This window comes from Nelusetta ayraudi, unplaced genomic scaffold (genome assembly GCF_046127955.1).
Source record: "Nelusetta ayraudi isolate G7.1 ecotype Tasmania unplaced genomic scaffold, CSIRO-AGI_Nayr_v1 ptg000011l, whole genome shotgun sequence".
In the NCBI taxonomy this organism is placed as follows: Eukaryota; Metazoa; Chordata; class Actinopteri; order Tetraodontiformes; family Monacanthidae; genus Nelusetta; species Nelusetta ayraudi.
In genome coordinates this window covers 21,443,683-21,460,070 of record NW_027466061.1, presented here as the reverse complement: position 1 = coordinate 21,460,070, position 16,388 = coordinate 21,443,683, and the positions used below count along the sequence as shown (strand labels likewise).

Genomic DNA, 16,388 nt, shown 5'->3' with positions numbered 1-16,388 from the left:
CTAATAATGCAACGCACAGTCAGGCAGCTAAATTGTCCTCCTTAGGCTTCCTTAGAAATATTGTGCCACAAGATAGCAGCTAACTGGGAGCAAGACCCTTATTGCTGTATAACCATTTTAAGGGTCGGAAAATCAAATCACTTTTATTGTACTGCGAGTATACACTTTTTTAAATGTATTTATTTGCAGTCTCTTAAGCTTTTACCAATATGAAAACTGTCTATTAGGCCAAACATTACACACTGGGCCTTTTAGCAGCAGCTGTTTTTAAATGGCACTGCTTGCATGCCACTGGAAGATGAGGCAGCAGCTCTAAATGAGGGAGTGTGCGGAAGCCCCGCCGATACTTGGCTTACCTGGAGGGTGACAGAGATCTTTCCGGAGGGAAGAAGGCGGAGACTTTCACTCTTTTGTCTTCCCGTGCGGCGGCAGTCGGACAGGATGATTAGCGCAGCCTCTCCATGGCGCAATCAATCAACAGAGTGGCACTCCGGCTCTCTCTCTGGCTCTCTAGCTGCGTTACAGATCGCACGCACTTTAATGCAGTGTATGCAGTGTATGACACGTTGCATGGATCGCCAACATTTTGTCTCTTTCCCTCTGTCTAATTGTCGAATTGCAAGTAGATGGTGAACGCAGAGCGCGGTGCATTCAGCCACACAAACAATGTGTCACTTAATGTGCCTTTGAAGCTTGAAGCACATTTGCTAGCAAGCTAATGTAAGCTAACACTCTAGTGTCATTAAAGTCTGTTTTTGGTTGCAACAAAAACAGACTTTTTTTTTGTTTGTTTCCCTTCGGAAGTCAAATTCAGATTCATCCTAAGATCGTCTACAAACAATTAACAAAGGCTCTTCATCCCTCAGCTGTCTTTTTCAAACTTTTCAGCTGCCAAATCTGTAAAACTCTTGCTAAATAATGATAATTAAAGGTAAACAGTTGGTGGCTCAAGATGGCACTAAGAAAAAAACCCATTGAATTTAAATATATCGCAAATAACTGTTTTTCATCAGCTGCATAATTGTGCACTTATTATCATAATAGTAACAGATGGCAAGTCTCTACTGGCAGCCCCTAATATTCTCATCATTTACTTCACAAACTGGAGACACTTCTCACCATTTTCATCATGTGTTCCGTTTGATTAAACTATTCAGCTCACCTGTCTGTGAGGAAAGGGATTTTGAAAGGATAATAGTATGGTGATTTAATTTTTTTTTATTTATAAAGCCAGATGATGATAACAGTTATGCCGAGACAGAAACAAACAGGAATTAAGTGTTTATTGAGGCGTCAGGATCGGATGCGATGAGAGATGAGTGAAGCCTCCGATTGACGGGAAGAAAACAAGTCTGCGGGGGAGGGGAGCGTTTGCAGAAAATTGAAATATTTATTTCCCCTCTGTTGCATCTCTCGCCTTCCGGCGCTCAGACGTAATCTCCCTCATCTCACGGCGCCGCCTGCCCGCCCGTCCGCCTTCCCCTCAGCCGCACTTTATCCCGTGTTCCCGCGCTCTGTCCTACACCCGTGTCCCCGGCGCCATCTCCCCTGCTCCTTGTCAGTCGGGTCACCCATCAGTGAACTCCTCGGCAGCCCCGACTCGACTGCGGCGCTCGTCGCTGGTAAACACCGGCAGTTGCGTTCTGCATCGGTGGGGTTTGATGTCGCAGGGCTGGCACAGCGGCGCCGGTAATAGGATTTCACGCTCGGCACCGGCGGAGCCTCGCGGCAAGAAATGGGCTTTCACTTCCCCGGGGAATCACTTGGCCGGGCGCAGCGCGCAAGGAGAGCGTTTTGAAAACATATTGAAATGTAATGAATAAACGGGCCCTCCCTCCTCTTTCCTGAAAAGGAAGGAAGCGACGCTTCGCGGAGCCTGCACAGTGGTGGAGGAGCTATCGCGTTGGAAAGAAAAGAGGTGCTCTGTGATTAAGGGGGAGAGAGCTTTTTTCTCTCTATTGGATTCATCCTCAAATGAGGAAAACAAGGCAGTGCTTCATAAACAGTAATGACTTTCACAGCCGTCGCTCAACTCGACTACGCGTCCTCGGCTTATGTCACTCAGCACGTTCGCTCCTTTTCCTTTTTTTTTATTTGCTTCTCCTCCTCTTCCATCACGCTCCTCCATCCTCCTCCTGTGATTGTTCTCCCCCCCCCACTTTTTTTTTTTTATTTGTCTACTGCATGATTCTGTTGACACCCACATTCATCTGTCTTTGTGCGAAAAAAAGACAAGCGCTTTTTTTCCCTCCCCGCCTGTTGTGTTTGCCTCTGACTCATTTCTCTCCCCACCCTGTGTCCTGTGTCTTCTCTCCCATCAGTGGAATATTGAGGAGTCCACCGAGCATGTGAGTAGCTCCCATGTGTGCCGCTGGGTTGTCTTGCAGGGCAGGCTCACTCTCCCCGCTGCAATTTGGGGGCGCGCGCGTGTGTGTGTGTGTGTGTGTGTGTGTGTTTTGCGCCTGCCTGTGTGTGCAGTGCCTTTAATCCAACTCGGCATGAATCTCGTGAAAAATCATAACCCCCGTCAAATCAGCAGCAGGTGACGTCCCTTCCAAGGATTTATTTTTATTTTATTTTATTTTTTTAAGTATTTATGAGCGCACCTGCGTCACGCACTGCAGCCAGTGAGCGTGGGGGTCGCACTCCGCCCGCACGCCTGACGTTTCATTGTTTTGTTGCAGCAGCAGAGCAGCCTCGCCGTCGCTGAGCTGCTGGGAAGGCTGCGTGTCACAGTCCCAGCGTGCGGCTGACATTAATCAGGCTCACCTAACCCGCCGTCTCACCTACTGTTTCAGATGACATGTCTATCGGGGGGGTGGAGCCCCGCCCGCTTTATCGGCTGCACACATCTCTCCCTGAGATTGCCACCAGCCTTTCATGTTCTTTTCATTTGCCCGGATGGCAGCTTACTGTTCCGTGGCTGTCACGCAGCCCTTTGTTATGGCTTATTACCTCCTGGATGTCATATTGCGCTGGCATAAACGCGCAGCCACTTACTGTTCCTCCTCAGAATTTCAATAGAGGCCCGTCAGAGTCACCAGCGTTGTTTTCAGCATTCAAACAAAGGGCGAAGAAAGTTGGCTTCAAAAGAAAAGCAAAAGCCTCTAAGAGGCCCAAATTTAAAAATGAAATTTGCGCAGCTCCTGGAATTCCTGTTTCATTAAAACTGGCTAATCAATCCAGATTTGATGTTTACACTTCAGCTTTGGATGTGGCTATTTTTCCCCTGTTCTTTTAAACTGGCCAGCTGGAAGCACTCCAGATCATTATTTTCTTTTTTTTCACAGTTCTATTTTTGTTTTTGTTTTTCCGGTCTCACGATTCCTATCTGACCGGCAGAAGAAAAAAAAAAATCATCAGGATTCTTCACCCACATTGCATGAGTCAGACTCGCCTCGTCTCGCTCCCCTGTTAATGCGCTGATTAACACCTGACAAACACACAGCGAGACGCTGCTGAGGAAAAACATCTGCTCGCGCATCTTTATTGTTTTTGCAGCTTCCGTGTTTTGAGGAGAGGGCAGGGGGGGATTGGGGGGGGGGCAGTCTGTGTGCCAGTTATCTGCTGGTGCCAAAGCAGACACAGACAGATGCCAGGCATTAGCTAACAAAAAAAAATCCTGTTTTGATGACCAATGCCATTCGCACGGGTTGTCAGTAATTTTGAAATTATTTTAATGAATGCATTTAGTATGCAAACGAGCAAACACAACACATTCACACCAAATTGACAGTTTTTCCCCTTATTTTCTTTTGACAGCTCTTTTTTTTTTTTTTTTTTTTTTCCACCTGCCATTTTCCACCCAGTGAGGATAAAGCTCTGCAGCGAGGAATCCATTTCTACAACTAGTTGACTTGATAATCTCTATAATGCCCTTTGGTGCTGCTCTAAGCATTTGCTCTGAAGGATACTTAAGAGCTGCTGCGCTTCTCCCCCCACCCCGCCCCCTTTTTTTTGAAATTTCGCTGAGTTTCAAAAACTTTTTCCGTGCCCGTTCTGACCCTGCCGCTGTCCCTGCAGCTGCCGCTGTAAAGAGAATTTTAAAAGGCTATCTTTCATGGTTGGAGGAATGAAACTTCCGGCCTTAACGCTTTGAAAAAGGTTTAATGATACCACCGTTTAGCTATTCGCCAGAAAAAAAAAAGAAAAAGCGGGGACCAGTAAAAAAAAAGAAAAAGAAAGCAATGCGAAAGAGACCGGCCTCCGTTTAAATGTTCATCTGTGGTGAGGAAATGAAAACTTCATCAGTGGGAGAAACAGCAGAGGGACAAGGCTGCATAATGTCCCCAGAGCGCAGGGGGTTTGCGGGGACTTCCGGCAGGAAGGCTGCGAGGCACTGACGTGTTCGTCCTCTCCGTGGCCCCGCTCCCATACACACTGCTGCAGCATGTGTGCTTAAGCCGCGGGCACTAATTTGTCCCCGGTATCGAGAGTGTGTGCTCACGTCTGTGTGCATCGTTATGCAGTTGACAGTGTGTGTGTGTGTGCGCGCGTGCATGCATATTTTAATCTATGTTCAGATAAGAGCGTATATCCAAGCGAGGGTAAGTACGCGTGTTGGTGTGCGTGTCTGTGTGTCTGTGTGTGTGTTGACACACAGGCTTTTGTTGCAGCCCGGAGAGTGTTTTAATTCCAGCGAGTGTGTGGGTGTTTTTTTTTTTTTTTTTTTTTTTTCTAAACTGGGTCTGATGCAGTCTGGCGAAGTGAGTCGCCAGCCCCTGCAGCAGGTCATCAATAGCAGTGCGTTACTTCAGCTGTTTTTGCTGTCCTGTTCCTGATCTGGTTGCCGATGTGTTCAAACACCTGTGCGTGTGTGACTCTGTGTGTGTGTGTGTCTGTGCGCCACTGGAAAAGCCTCTCGGGTCGATGCACGCGGGACGATCCAATCGAAATTCATCCAAAAAAAAAAAAAAATTCAAATTCAGCATATAAACAAATAAAAACGATTGAATCGCAGAGAGTTCGTCTCCTTGATGCCTGTCCCGTGTGCATCCATGAGGTGGCGCTGGAGCACCGACACACTGGTGATGTTCTGGTTCATCTGGTTGGTTTGTTTGGTTCATGGGTTCAGTGTGTGCCTTGTCGGGTGCAGGAGTTTTTCTTCACTCAAGAAAAGTTCCTGGTTCAGTTTTTTGTGCCTGTAAAACCTTTTTTTGTCCTCCATTCACACAGCTTGACATTTATTGTTCAGATTTCAAGTTAAATGACGAAGACTATGAGTAGAAAGCACTTATTTTACAGTGAAGGGTGGCTGCTTTTGTGTGAGTTTTTTTTTGGTTTTTATTTTTTTTTTCTATTTCTTTCTTTATCTGCTTTTGTTGGCCAGAGTGGCGGCACTGTTCCAGGTCACTGAGTCCCTTTAACCTCTGACTTTGCGGCTTTTCAATTTTTGCAGGAGGCCATCATTGGTGGACTTCAGTCTGAGACCACTTACTCTGTCGCTGTGGCAGCGTACACGACCAAAGGGGACGGCGCTCGGACCAAGGCCAAAGTCATCACCACCACCGGAGCAGGTCAGCTTTATCACAGCTCAGTGAGGAAAACGCACTGTGTACTGCATGTATTGCGTTATAGGGTTGATTCTTTTTTTATTCTTGAAACTAAAATGACTCCTTCCAGAGCAGAACCAAATATTCCTATTTGGAGCTTGAGGAAAAACACCAAGTGTGACTTGATATCACTCCAATTTCTCGTGGACTTGTTGACATCTGTGGACAGATAAACGCCAGCACATTAAAAAATGATGGTCCTTGCACTTCATGTCCCTTTATTCCAACAACACACAGTCATGAGAGGAAGTTCCTTGAAAAGAAAAACGTCATCATTTCAACATCCTCCTCGCACACTGCATCACGTCTCCACTTGTATCTTCAGACCATACTTATTCCGCTTCTCAGGGGCATCTTTTTCTTTGCTTTTCTTTCTACACAAATTGCAAGTCGGCAAGGTTATATAGAAATAGCATGCAGCTTTCAGTATTTTTCTCTGCCTGCCGTGTACGCTGGATAATGTGTGGTGTTCATGAACCCAGAGAATCTGCAGTTCACGGTCTGCGTTAGGAGCGACCAACTCCGAGCAGTGGGAAGACTAATCGAGCCGCGTTCTCACCGAGGGTTCGTCGCCTGTGATCTTCAAGAACATCTGTTCTCCAAACAGGGTCGTGCGGTTGAGAGCCCCCCCCCCCCTTCTCCGGTGCCTTCTATCAAAGAGAGACACTGCAGAGGCGATGCAGGAATGGTCAGAAGGCACAACGCCTGCCTGCACAGCAGCCAATCTACTTACATGTTGCAGACACGATAACGCATGAAAACATCCAGTGATGTGGGGTGTCATATTCAGCACAGCTGCTTTCACTTGTAGCCAGCTTAGCATTCAGAGTGTCATACACTCAGCCTCAGTGGACACCTTAAGAATGTATTTATTAAGTATTAAGGCTGTTGACATCAACGTTTTCATCGCAACAAGATTAAATTAAAGGCATAACATTCTTTTTTCTCTTTTTTTTTAAATCGCAAGATTTTTTTCATTCCATTCACCCGTAGTCACGCCGTACTCAAACCCCAGCATCCAATATGGCAGCCCATTCATTTCAATGGAGTTGCTCACCCAGCACATATGCTGAAAAAGTCCACCGTTTTGAAATGGCTTCCGAGTTACTCACAGAGTTACATTATGCGGCCCACAGAGCATGCGCAGTAGTGTCACTTCCCATCATGCCTCTGTAACTCGTGATTTGCATGGGATGCATCACAACAAGCCAATAGACAGTATGCACAGCGCCATCATGCTGGGAATACTCTTTTCTGGGGATTTTCTGTTTTTCATAAATGTTTTTAGAAAGATTAAAAGAACATGAGTGCAGAAAATCCTCGGTATTTAAACAAAATGCGGAATCCTCTCGATATACGTCGCATCTCCACTGAATCCGAAACCGGTTTTCTACAAATAAGGAAACTCAGAGGTTGAGTACACTGATGTTGTTGGACTGCAAATATGCTTATATGGCCATATATTTTGATCTCCTTTTTATTATGCAAGTAGTATAAAGGAATATAATCTAAACAATGTTCTGCTAGTGACAAATTGATGCTGTCTGCGGTAAAGTATGAAGAGCGGGACGTGTAACTCCAACATGCTGCTTCTAGGGCGCTGTACTGGTGTTATTTGTCACATTGCATCACCATTTTCTCCTGTTTTTACCGACTGATGTCGGTAAAACATCATCGATTAGTGAATTCACCTTCACCGAATGTGAACTCCTGTCATTGTTCAGTGCCGGGCAGGCCCACCATGATGATCAGCACCACCATGGACAACACGGCGCTGATCCAGTGGCAGCCACCCAAGGATATGGTGGGGGAGCTGATGGGCTACCAGCTCCAGTACAAGCGCGTCGACGAGGACCAGTACACCTCGCTGGAGCTGAGAAAGACCAACGACCACTACACCGCCACCGGTGTGCACAAGGGCACCACCTACATCTTCCGCCTCAGTGCGCGCAACCGCGCCGGCGTGGGCGAGGCTTACGTGAAGGAGATCAGCACGCCCGAGGACGTGCCCTCTGGGTTCCCCATCAACCTGCGAGTGACCGGGCTGACCCAGTCCAGCACCCAGCTGGCCTGGGAGCCCCCCCTGCTGGTCGAGAGGAACGGCAAGATCACCAGCTACGTGGTGGTGTACAGGGACATCAACATTCAGCAGAACAACACCAATCGCACGTCGGACACGCAGATGACCATCCAGGGCCTCAGCCCCGACACCACCTACGACATCCGGGTGCAGGCCTTCACCAGTAAAGGCGGCGGCCCGCTCAGCCCCAGCATCCAGAGCCGGACCATGTCCAATGGTAGGGCCCGCCGTTTTGACTTGGGCGTTGATGCGTTGTTCACTCTACAGCAGTCGTTCTTAACTGGCAGAGTTTCAGGACCTACGTTTTTTTCCTTTTCATGAAGATGGGACCCAAATTCATTCCACCAAAATAAAAACGCGAGCCCACTTTTTATCATGTGTAGTAGATACATTTTTGAAATTATTGAATTGAATTGTTTGTCTTGGAAATTAAGTAAGTGCCCAACATTTTCTCTATAACTATATGTATTTTAAAATAAAGGGAAACTGCCTACGAAGCTGCAACCAATTAGAACAGCTCAGGACACATCAGCCAATCAGAATGAGCTGAGACACAGCAGCGTGTACAACAGCGTGACACTTGGAATATAAAACTTTTTTTTGGGCCATTTTTGGCATTGATACATTTTTTTGGAAAGATTAATTTTTCGCGACCTAAAAATCTACAATTGAAAGATTTATTTTTAACCGACTCTCAGGTCTCAGTCGTCCTGTCAGCAGTTTGATGGTCGTTTCTTTTTGTAAAATGTGGGGAAAATGCTTTTTGGGCCGCATAGTGTTTTTGGCTACACTATCTCAAGTGGCCACGCCACTATATTCACAGGAAGCCGGTTTCCGGTTCTTCTAATGCATTCCTGCTGTAGGCACGCAAGCTAACGCGCTGCTTCATTTCCGCAAACCAAACCTCAACTGTCTTTGCTGTCGAGCAGCCCGTCGCCGGCTCTCTCGACGCAGCACCACACTGTGCTTATTGATTCGTAGAGTGCTAATCTCATTACGCGCTACAGCCACATTAACATGCCGACGCATCCGCCCCACACCCTCCCCCTCGCACACTCACCTGCTCCTCCTTAGCCCCTCCCATTAGATGCAAATCTGAGGCACGTATCCCCATCTCGCGCACTTTAGAGCCGTATGAGAGCGGCTATTTATAGCCACGCGTGGGTGGAGTTATTCCAAGACGTGTGTTGGCATTTCTCTGCCACCTACATATGCTGGTTATCACGGCTATCTCCGCCTATCGTGTGTCCTATTGTCGACATGGTGTAACAACTGGAACAGGCTTAGGGAGATGAAGGCTATTTTTATGGGCTCCGTAACGAAGCATGAATAAGATTGCTGCTGTTCTTTGAGGTCCACCCCCGTCGCTTGTCAAGTTTGCTCTTTAAAGGTGTCGCCATCCAGAACGCTGGCTGAGAGGAGCGCCGTCATTACGGCGCTGTGAAATGGAATTATCCAACATGATGTCACACATGAGGTGTTAATCAATTGATGTTTGTTTCTTTGTTTTTATGTTTTTTCTCCGCCCTCCCCGCCTTCAGATTTTCCCACCCTGAACTTTGGTGTCAAGGCCGTCATGAAAACATCAGTCCTTCTCACTTGGGATCTGCCGCAGAACTACAAACCTCAAGGGCATTTCAAGGTGAGTGCTGACATGACATCTGTTGATTCAAAATATATTTCACTCTTTATTCTTCTTCTTCTCACCAGTATGTAGTTTCTGTCTCTGTGGCATTGCAAAGTCACCACTAGATACACTGATTATTCTCTATATTTATTGTCAATGTTACTGTTCAAACGTTTCACTAAATTGCAATAAAGGTATCTTAAATTCTCCTCCTTCAAAATCACTAAAATGTTGTGGGTTCAAAATGAATGTAGTATGTAACATAACACCTGAACAGTAGCACAAGGTTTTTATTGTATCGTATTTGTAAATGAAGTGCACTTGAATGCTTGATCTATACAATAGACAGTATACTGCACGTATGTTTGAAATGTGGTATTGCGCTGCTGGAATAGCATATCTTTCAGAGTTTCACAATGCAGTGACCTCGTCATTGCACTGAAGAGAATAAGACAAACCAAATGTTCTTGTTTATAAGCGGCAATAATTTCTATAGAGGATTGTGTTTCATTGCAGCAGTCAAAGAAAAAAAATCAATTTGTAGTTTAAACAGAAAAACAAACAAACAGCTGGATGTGCGCAGGAACGCAGGCTAGTAAATCAAACACAGTCAGGGTGTCAGATTAAAGCCCAGCTGAGCCCAGATCCTAAGAACCCTGCGCTTTTGTCTTAGTGTGCATCTGGGCAACGCTACTGGTGAAAAATCCCCACATCTCTCTGTAAAGAATGCAGCATGCACCGGTTGCGTTTTTTTTAAAAGCAGCGTCTTACTTGAGTTCCTGTGTGCGCTCACAGATCCTGTATAACCAGCGGAGCGTGGAGGTGGAAGGGAAGGAGAAGAGAAAGCTGATCACGCAGCTGCAGCCAGACACGGACTATTCTTTTCTGCTGACAAGCAGGGGCAACATCGCTGGAGGACTGCAGCAGCAGTTGTCCATCCGCACCGCCCCTGACCTGATCAACACAAAGCCCATCACACATCAGGCTCAGGGCGGCAAGATGACAATCAACCTGCCGAAGGTCCAGACGACGACACGTGTCAGGTCCGTACCGGGAAACTCAATGCGGCGCGGCGCGCAGGCGAGACTTAACCCTGGGCAGAAATCCATCCGTGGATACTGCTGCTGAATTACAATTAAAAGGCAGCGCCCCACTTGTTTCTGGCACTGCTGTGTTTGGGCTGCCGGTCGCTGATCAACAAAGTGCTTCCTGTTTCTCCTTTATGCTGTGAAAAATGGATGAGAAACAATTATTGTATTGCTAAATTACTAATGAAAATATATAATGTACAATCACACAGATTCATTTTAGTCAAAAAAAATTATATATATATAAATAATAAAAATAACAAAATTAATTTCCTCTGTATTTACCATAATGTTTTTAAGGCCCTCGGCGTCAAGAACTGAATTTCTCAGGAAATAAAAGTGTGTGTAGTTCAGCTGTGTGGTTCAGTGGCACACACCTATTGACGATATACTGATTGGACACAAAAATTGGAACTATTATCAGCCGTCAGCTGCTGATGATAATCAAGACTTTTAGCACTGGGTCCAGCTGCATTAGCCTCCAAATTGTTGAGAGCAGAACTGTGCGTGACCCTGACGAGTAACGCCTTCCTTTACTCACACACACACACACACACACACACACACACACACACACACATGCACTTATAAATGTCCCCACGCTGGAATACTTGTGTGCACGCAGGCGTCTGAGTTGGGGGGAGTGCTCAGGGTTGATTGGTGTAAAAATTACAGGGCTGTCACTTGTGGCCAGGCTGCAGCCCAGGCTGACAGGCTTCACACGCGTTTGATTTGGAATTGCGACAGGGTGCACGAACTGTATGTCTGCCTTCCAAACTGAAGACTTCCCCGTCAAAGGAAACACGCTGTCCGCAAAAGCGCATTTCAACTTGCATCTGTCTTTGCCGGGGCATACGAACACACACAGCCGCTATTGGCTCCTTGGTGGGTGTGTGTGTGGGGGGGGTCTATTAGCTGAGGGCCGCCCTCGCTGGGACGCTGTTTGTTCCCAGTCTACGCGGCAGATGTTCTCAGTGATTAGCCATTAACTGGAGAATGCGGCATCAATCTGCCGGCGTTCGACCTTGGCCAGACGAAGATTTGAATTCAAACCCGCTCGCCTTCACTGTCGCGGCCCGTTTCTCTGAATATTTCAACCTTCGGCATGAATTCACTTGATCTCGCCGTGTTCTCCTGTCGTCGCCCTGACTCCGGCTTTGTCATTTTCTGGCAGGTGGTACTACATCGTCGTGGTGCCGAGATCCCAGTCGACGCAGCGGTGGAAGAATCCGGACGAGATGGACCTGGAGCAGGTGAGCACCAGCCGGCGGTTGATTGGCTAATGGGCAAGGTCGCGGGGTCGACAAAAGCTTCTCCCGCTCCAACTGTGTAGGAAGTCGTGGCTAATTAGCTCTTCCCTCCTGTGGGCAGCGGGGAAGGAGACCGATCGTGCGGTGAGATTTAAAACCATGAGTCACTCACACAGGTGGAGAGAGTCCTGAGTGGGCGCCAGGTCCGCAGACGGCGCCATCTGCTGACTCCATCGTCGTCTCTCGGCGTCCTAATCGTGAACTTGATTTTCTTCTGACACCGTTAAGGGAACAGTCACAATTCATATGCTCCGCTGCCACGTTGTTTTTCAGAGTCAGGCTTTTGGCATCGCTAATCAAAGTTTTCACATAATATATTCAAACCGGGACAAAGATTTATTACTGCTTCATTATTCCGCTGGATAAAAAGGTCCTCGTTGTCCACGAGAGAGTTTAAGCTAAATGACACGCCGGAATATTAATGGCATCATTTTTAAGTAAAGTGCAAAGCTCCCCAGTTGAGATCGCTATTGTCTGGGTTCCCAGAAGAAATAACAGGAGAGACGGTGGAGGGGGTGGGGGGGACTCCCTGAGTCATTAAACACTGAGCAGGCCATTGTCTCCTCCCTCCCGACATAATGATTTAATAAAGCCACATCTGGAGACGTTGCTGACAGAAAACAAAATGCTGCCCGAAAAACACAATGCTGCAGCGCCGCGCTGAGCTCCGCGCTCGTTTATTAGGCGCCGCAGCAGCAGCCACGCTGAGATGTGTGTGCATTAATTGCTCACTTCATAGCTTGAGTTGTTTGCAAAGTTCCGTCTCTGAGCAAAGGGCATTTCAGGCCGCACAGATTCATTATCCTGCATTGAGAGGGGGGGGGGGGGCGGCGCCAAGTTGATTTTAAATGTAAAAAAATGTCTGAGTGAGCAGAAAGTCGGGGCAGACAGAAAAGGAGATAGACAGATATGGATATAATCATATACGTTTATATGTAATGGATAGAATGAATTAACTACAGATAGACAGATAGATGGCTATCTATCAATGTATCGTTGGTTTTTTCCCTTTGTTTGTTCGACCGTGATGTTGTGTGTCCGAATAGACTTGCCGAATGTCACCAGACCCCGTCCAATGACGTCACATACGGCAAGTCTATTACGACAAACTACATCGCAGTCGAACAAACAAAGGGAAAAAACCAAGGTAGTTAGATAGATAGCCATCTATCTATCTATCTATCTATCTATTGTTCGTTCTATCCATTATATATATGTACAATATGATTATATCCATCTGTCTATCTCCTTTTCTATCTATTTATCCAGCCGTGTAGTTTGTCCTAATAGGGTTGCCGTAGGACCCCGGACACATACCGTAGCCCCGGACAGATTCTGTACCGACACCAGCTTGACAGTGGTCTAAATATGCACCATGCGGCCATTCTGGCTTCCTTAAAAAAGTTTACACACTGGACCTTTAATGCCGACAAGCCCGACGGCTGTCGCTTCTCCCCAGTGCTGGTCACGCTCTCCAACTTCCTCTTTGTTCGCCACAGCTCCTGCGGTCCAGCGAAGGTCCCGCCCTGAGGCGCAGGCGTCACCTGGACTCCTCGGCGCCCTACATCGCCGCCAAGCTGGCGTCGCTGCCGGCCAACTTCACCCTGGGCGACGAGAAGCGCTACAACGGCTACTACAACAAGCCTCTGAACGGCGCCCAGGAGTACCTGTGCTTCGTCCTGGCTGATCTGCGCCACGACGGGGCCGACAACACTGCCAACTACGTAAGGATGCCCACACTGTTCTCACCGACGTCCCTTTTAGCCCTTTTAGCCCTTCACCGGTCCTGCCCATCAGATCCAAACCTTGCGCAGCCGTCCTCCTCAAACTCAGCCTGGCCCGGCACTAATTGACTCCCAGTTCAGTCAACGGTGACATCAGAGCTCCAGCACGGCCGCTCGGCCAGCTGCACGTCCCTTTACAATCCTTAAACAAGACCCTTGGCTTCCTCTAAGAGGACGCCCGGCGAGCTCATGAAATGGCACAAATGTGGAGGCTCAGTCTCTCCACGGGAAGCTCCGGAGTAAACTTCACTGCGGGAAGAAAAAGAGCCAGCGATTGCTCTGGGCTCCTCCGCTACCCGAGACATGCATATTCAGTAGCCGGGCCCCCGGGCGAGCAGAGGGGGAGAGCGAGAGAGAGAGAAAGAGAGAGAGAGAGAGAGAGAGAGAGAGCCAGCCAGCCAGCCAGCCAGCCAGCGAGCCTCCATGTCCAAAACGCAAATCCTAGACTTTTCACCTATTTCTTTCTCTTCCGTCATTCCACTCAGCCCTTTTCTCTCTCTCTCTCTCTCTCGCTGCCTGCCTGCTGCCACTGTGTCTCGCTTACCCTTCCTCCTCCTCCTCCTCCTCCTCCTCGTCTCTTCTCCCGACCGTGAAGAGAGCAGAGGTGATTGATTAGAGGCGCCCCCCTCAGTTAAGTGGGAGACGAGGCTCCTGGTCGCAGGGCCTGAGGAGCCCTGTGAAGCAGCCCAGATTCCCTTGGAACGCTGCTTTAAATGACCCTAAAGCCCGTCGACGACCCCCCCCCCCCCACACACACACACACGCACACACGCACACACACACACCACCGCGGGAAGTTGGGGCCGGGGGGGGGCGGCTACGGTGGGCAGCTGCGGCGCTTTTCCACTTCAAAGGCGTCTGCTGAGAACCTATCGCTGCTCAACACTCTCGCCGCACCTGCTGCTAGTCGCACCATGTCGGCTCGGCTTGGCACTGCGCTGCGGATTCTGTCCTCCTCTGTGAGCTTCTCCTCCTCCTGAATCCGCGTCGCACACCGGCCACCGTCGGACTCAATCGGCGGGATTCATCAGATGGCTGGCGGAGGGAAGTCGCTCGGCGTGTCGCAGCACAGCGAGCGACTTCCCTCCGCCTCCACGCAGCGAGGCCACCTGATTTCCAGGGGTCAAAGTTTTGAAAAAAAAATAAATAAATAAGCACCCGCTCAGCGGCGCCGAGTTGCTGACAAGTCCAGGCAGGGGTGACGATGTGACCCCGCAGCCGACCTGTGGCTGACGTCCTAATTCATCTCCCAGGATCCTCGTCCCTGCCCTGCGTGACCGCGTGCAGGTTTCCAACAGTGGGGGGGGCCGTGAGTGATGACAACCCCCGCCCCCACCCCACCCCCCCACCTCTGTTTTCCTCCCCGGTGTTTGGTCTTTTTTTTGCTTGTCAGTTTTTTTTGTCACACCTGACGCCACGCTCGCAAACATTCATCACCGACAGCGAGCGTGCGGCGCGAGGCGGAGCAGCTCCAGGCTCTGGACCCTGGAGAATAAGACAACAAGTGCTGGAGTAAATGACGTGTGTCCCCACTGCACTTCCTCACCTCCACCACCAGCACCAGCAGCACCGCAACCAAACTCCCCCTGGTGTAGATCAGACAGCACCGCCAGGGTTTAAAAAGCCCTCGTATATCAACGGCCACAAGCTGCCAGCGCCAGTCGGAGGAGGAGGAGGAGGAGGAGGAGGAGGAGGAGGACGAGGAAGGAGACGTGTGCCTTCATGTCTCCAATCACCCAGGGCTGATAAACAAGCCGGGGGAAGTGTGAAATGGGATGATAGATGCCGGGTGTGTATAAACAGTATCACTTAACGCAAGAGAAGGGGCAGAGGGAAGAGAGGCGGCGGTTAATTTTGTGCGACGTGAGACAAAAGGGAGGTGAAAGAAATGAAGAAAGAAAGGAGGAAAAAAAAAGTCATTGTGCCTCGTCCAGCGTGAATGGGAACTGGAAGAGGGTGAGATCACACCTCGCGCCTGCTGTCGTCTTATGATGAAGACGATGATGATGATGGAAACGTGGCTCCGAGAGGAACCCGACGTTCAGAGCAGCTTCGCTTTTTTTAATTTTCTTTAATTTTATTTTCTCTTTTTTTGAATCAGAAAGGCAGCAACAAAGACCAGCAACGGTGAATTGAATGCAGATGGATGTTGGTTCACTTCCTTACAAAAGTGCTTTCAGAAAAAAGAAAACAGGCAGAAACGCAGTCGACTAAATTGTGCTCTGCACTTATAGTGGCGTCTCCCTGGGACAACGCCTCCTGGTGTCTTGTTTTTTTGTTGTATTCCTCTTAAACGGGGGGGGGGTGTAGGTGCAACAATGGGTGCAGCTCTTGTTGTGGGTGGAAAAGAGCTGATATGAAACTAGAGCGCACACTCGTCCTCATCTTCGCACACACACACACACACACACACACATACACATACACACACCCCGCCTCCTTGTCGTGCAACAGCGAGGAGACTCCTCAGCCTCCCTGGGGTCACTGGGGGTCACCGGGGTCGCCGGAGAGCAGCGTAATGGCCATCTTTGCGTGCTTGTTTGTTTGCTGAGCGCTCGCTCTCTCTCTCTTTCTCTCTTCGTCTCTCTCTCTCTCTCTCTCTCTCTCACCCCTGCGGCTCGTTTAAGTCGCTTTCGGAGCGACGGCGTAGCAAGAGCGAAGTCGGCGGCGAGTTGAAACAAAATGTGCCGGCGCCGTGCTCAGCGGATTCTGCTGCCCAGGGGACGACAGCAGCAGCAGCAGCAGTGGTGATGGAGGCTGTGGGAGCTCCCTGGTCCACAGGCCACAGAGCCGACTGATGAGCAGCTCCTCTCCTCTCCTCTTCCTCCTCCTCCTCCTCCTCCTCCCATTCCTCCTTCTCCTCCTCGCTCTCTCCATGTGCGACCTCAGCAGTAGATCTGGCCAGCGAAGATGTTCGCCGGTCACACTTTAAGAGACTGACAGCGCC

General features: G+C 48.9%; 1 protein-coding gene across 8 annotated transcripts in view; it reads left to right on the top strand.

The window, feature by feature from the left end:
• The window catches only part of LOC142885460 (receptor-type tyrosine-protein phosphatase F-like), a 165,674-nt gene that overhangs the window by 111,665 nt on the left and 37,621 nt on the right, over positions 1-16,388 (top strand). For 4 of the 8 annotated variants that reach the window (XM_076021913.1, XM_076021916.1, XM_076021912.1 and 1 more), the window contains 7 exons: positions 2,322-2,348; positions 5,399-5,516; positions 7,277-7,849; positions 9,174-9,274; positions 10,055-10,302; positions 11,522-11,600; positions 13,157-13,381. In XM_076021913.1, coding sequence (XP_075878028.1) covers positions 2,322-2,348; positions 5,399-5,516; positions 7,277-7,849; positions 9,174-9,274; positions 10,055-10,302; positions 11,522-11,600; positions 13,157-13,381 — 1,371 coding nt within the window. The remainder of the gene's footprint in view (positions 1-2,321; positions 2,349-5,398; positions 5,517-7,276; positions 7,850-9,173; positions 9,275-10,054; positions 10,303-11,521; positions 11,601-13,156; positions 13,382-16,388) is intronic. The other 4 variants (XM_076021917.1, XM_076021914.1, XM_076021919.1 and 1 more) reach the window with 1 other exon arrangement.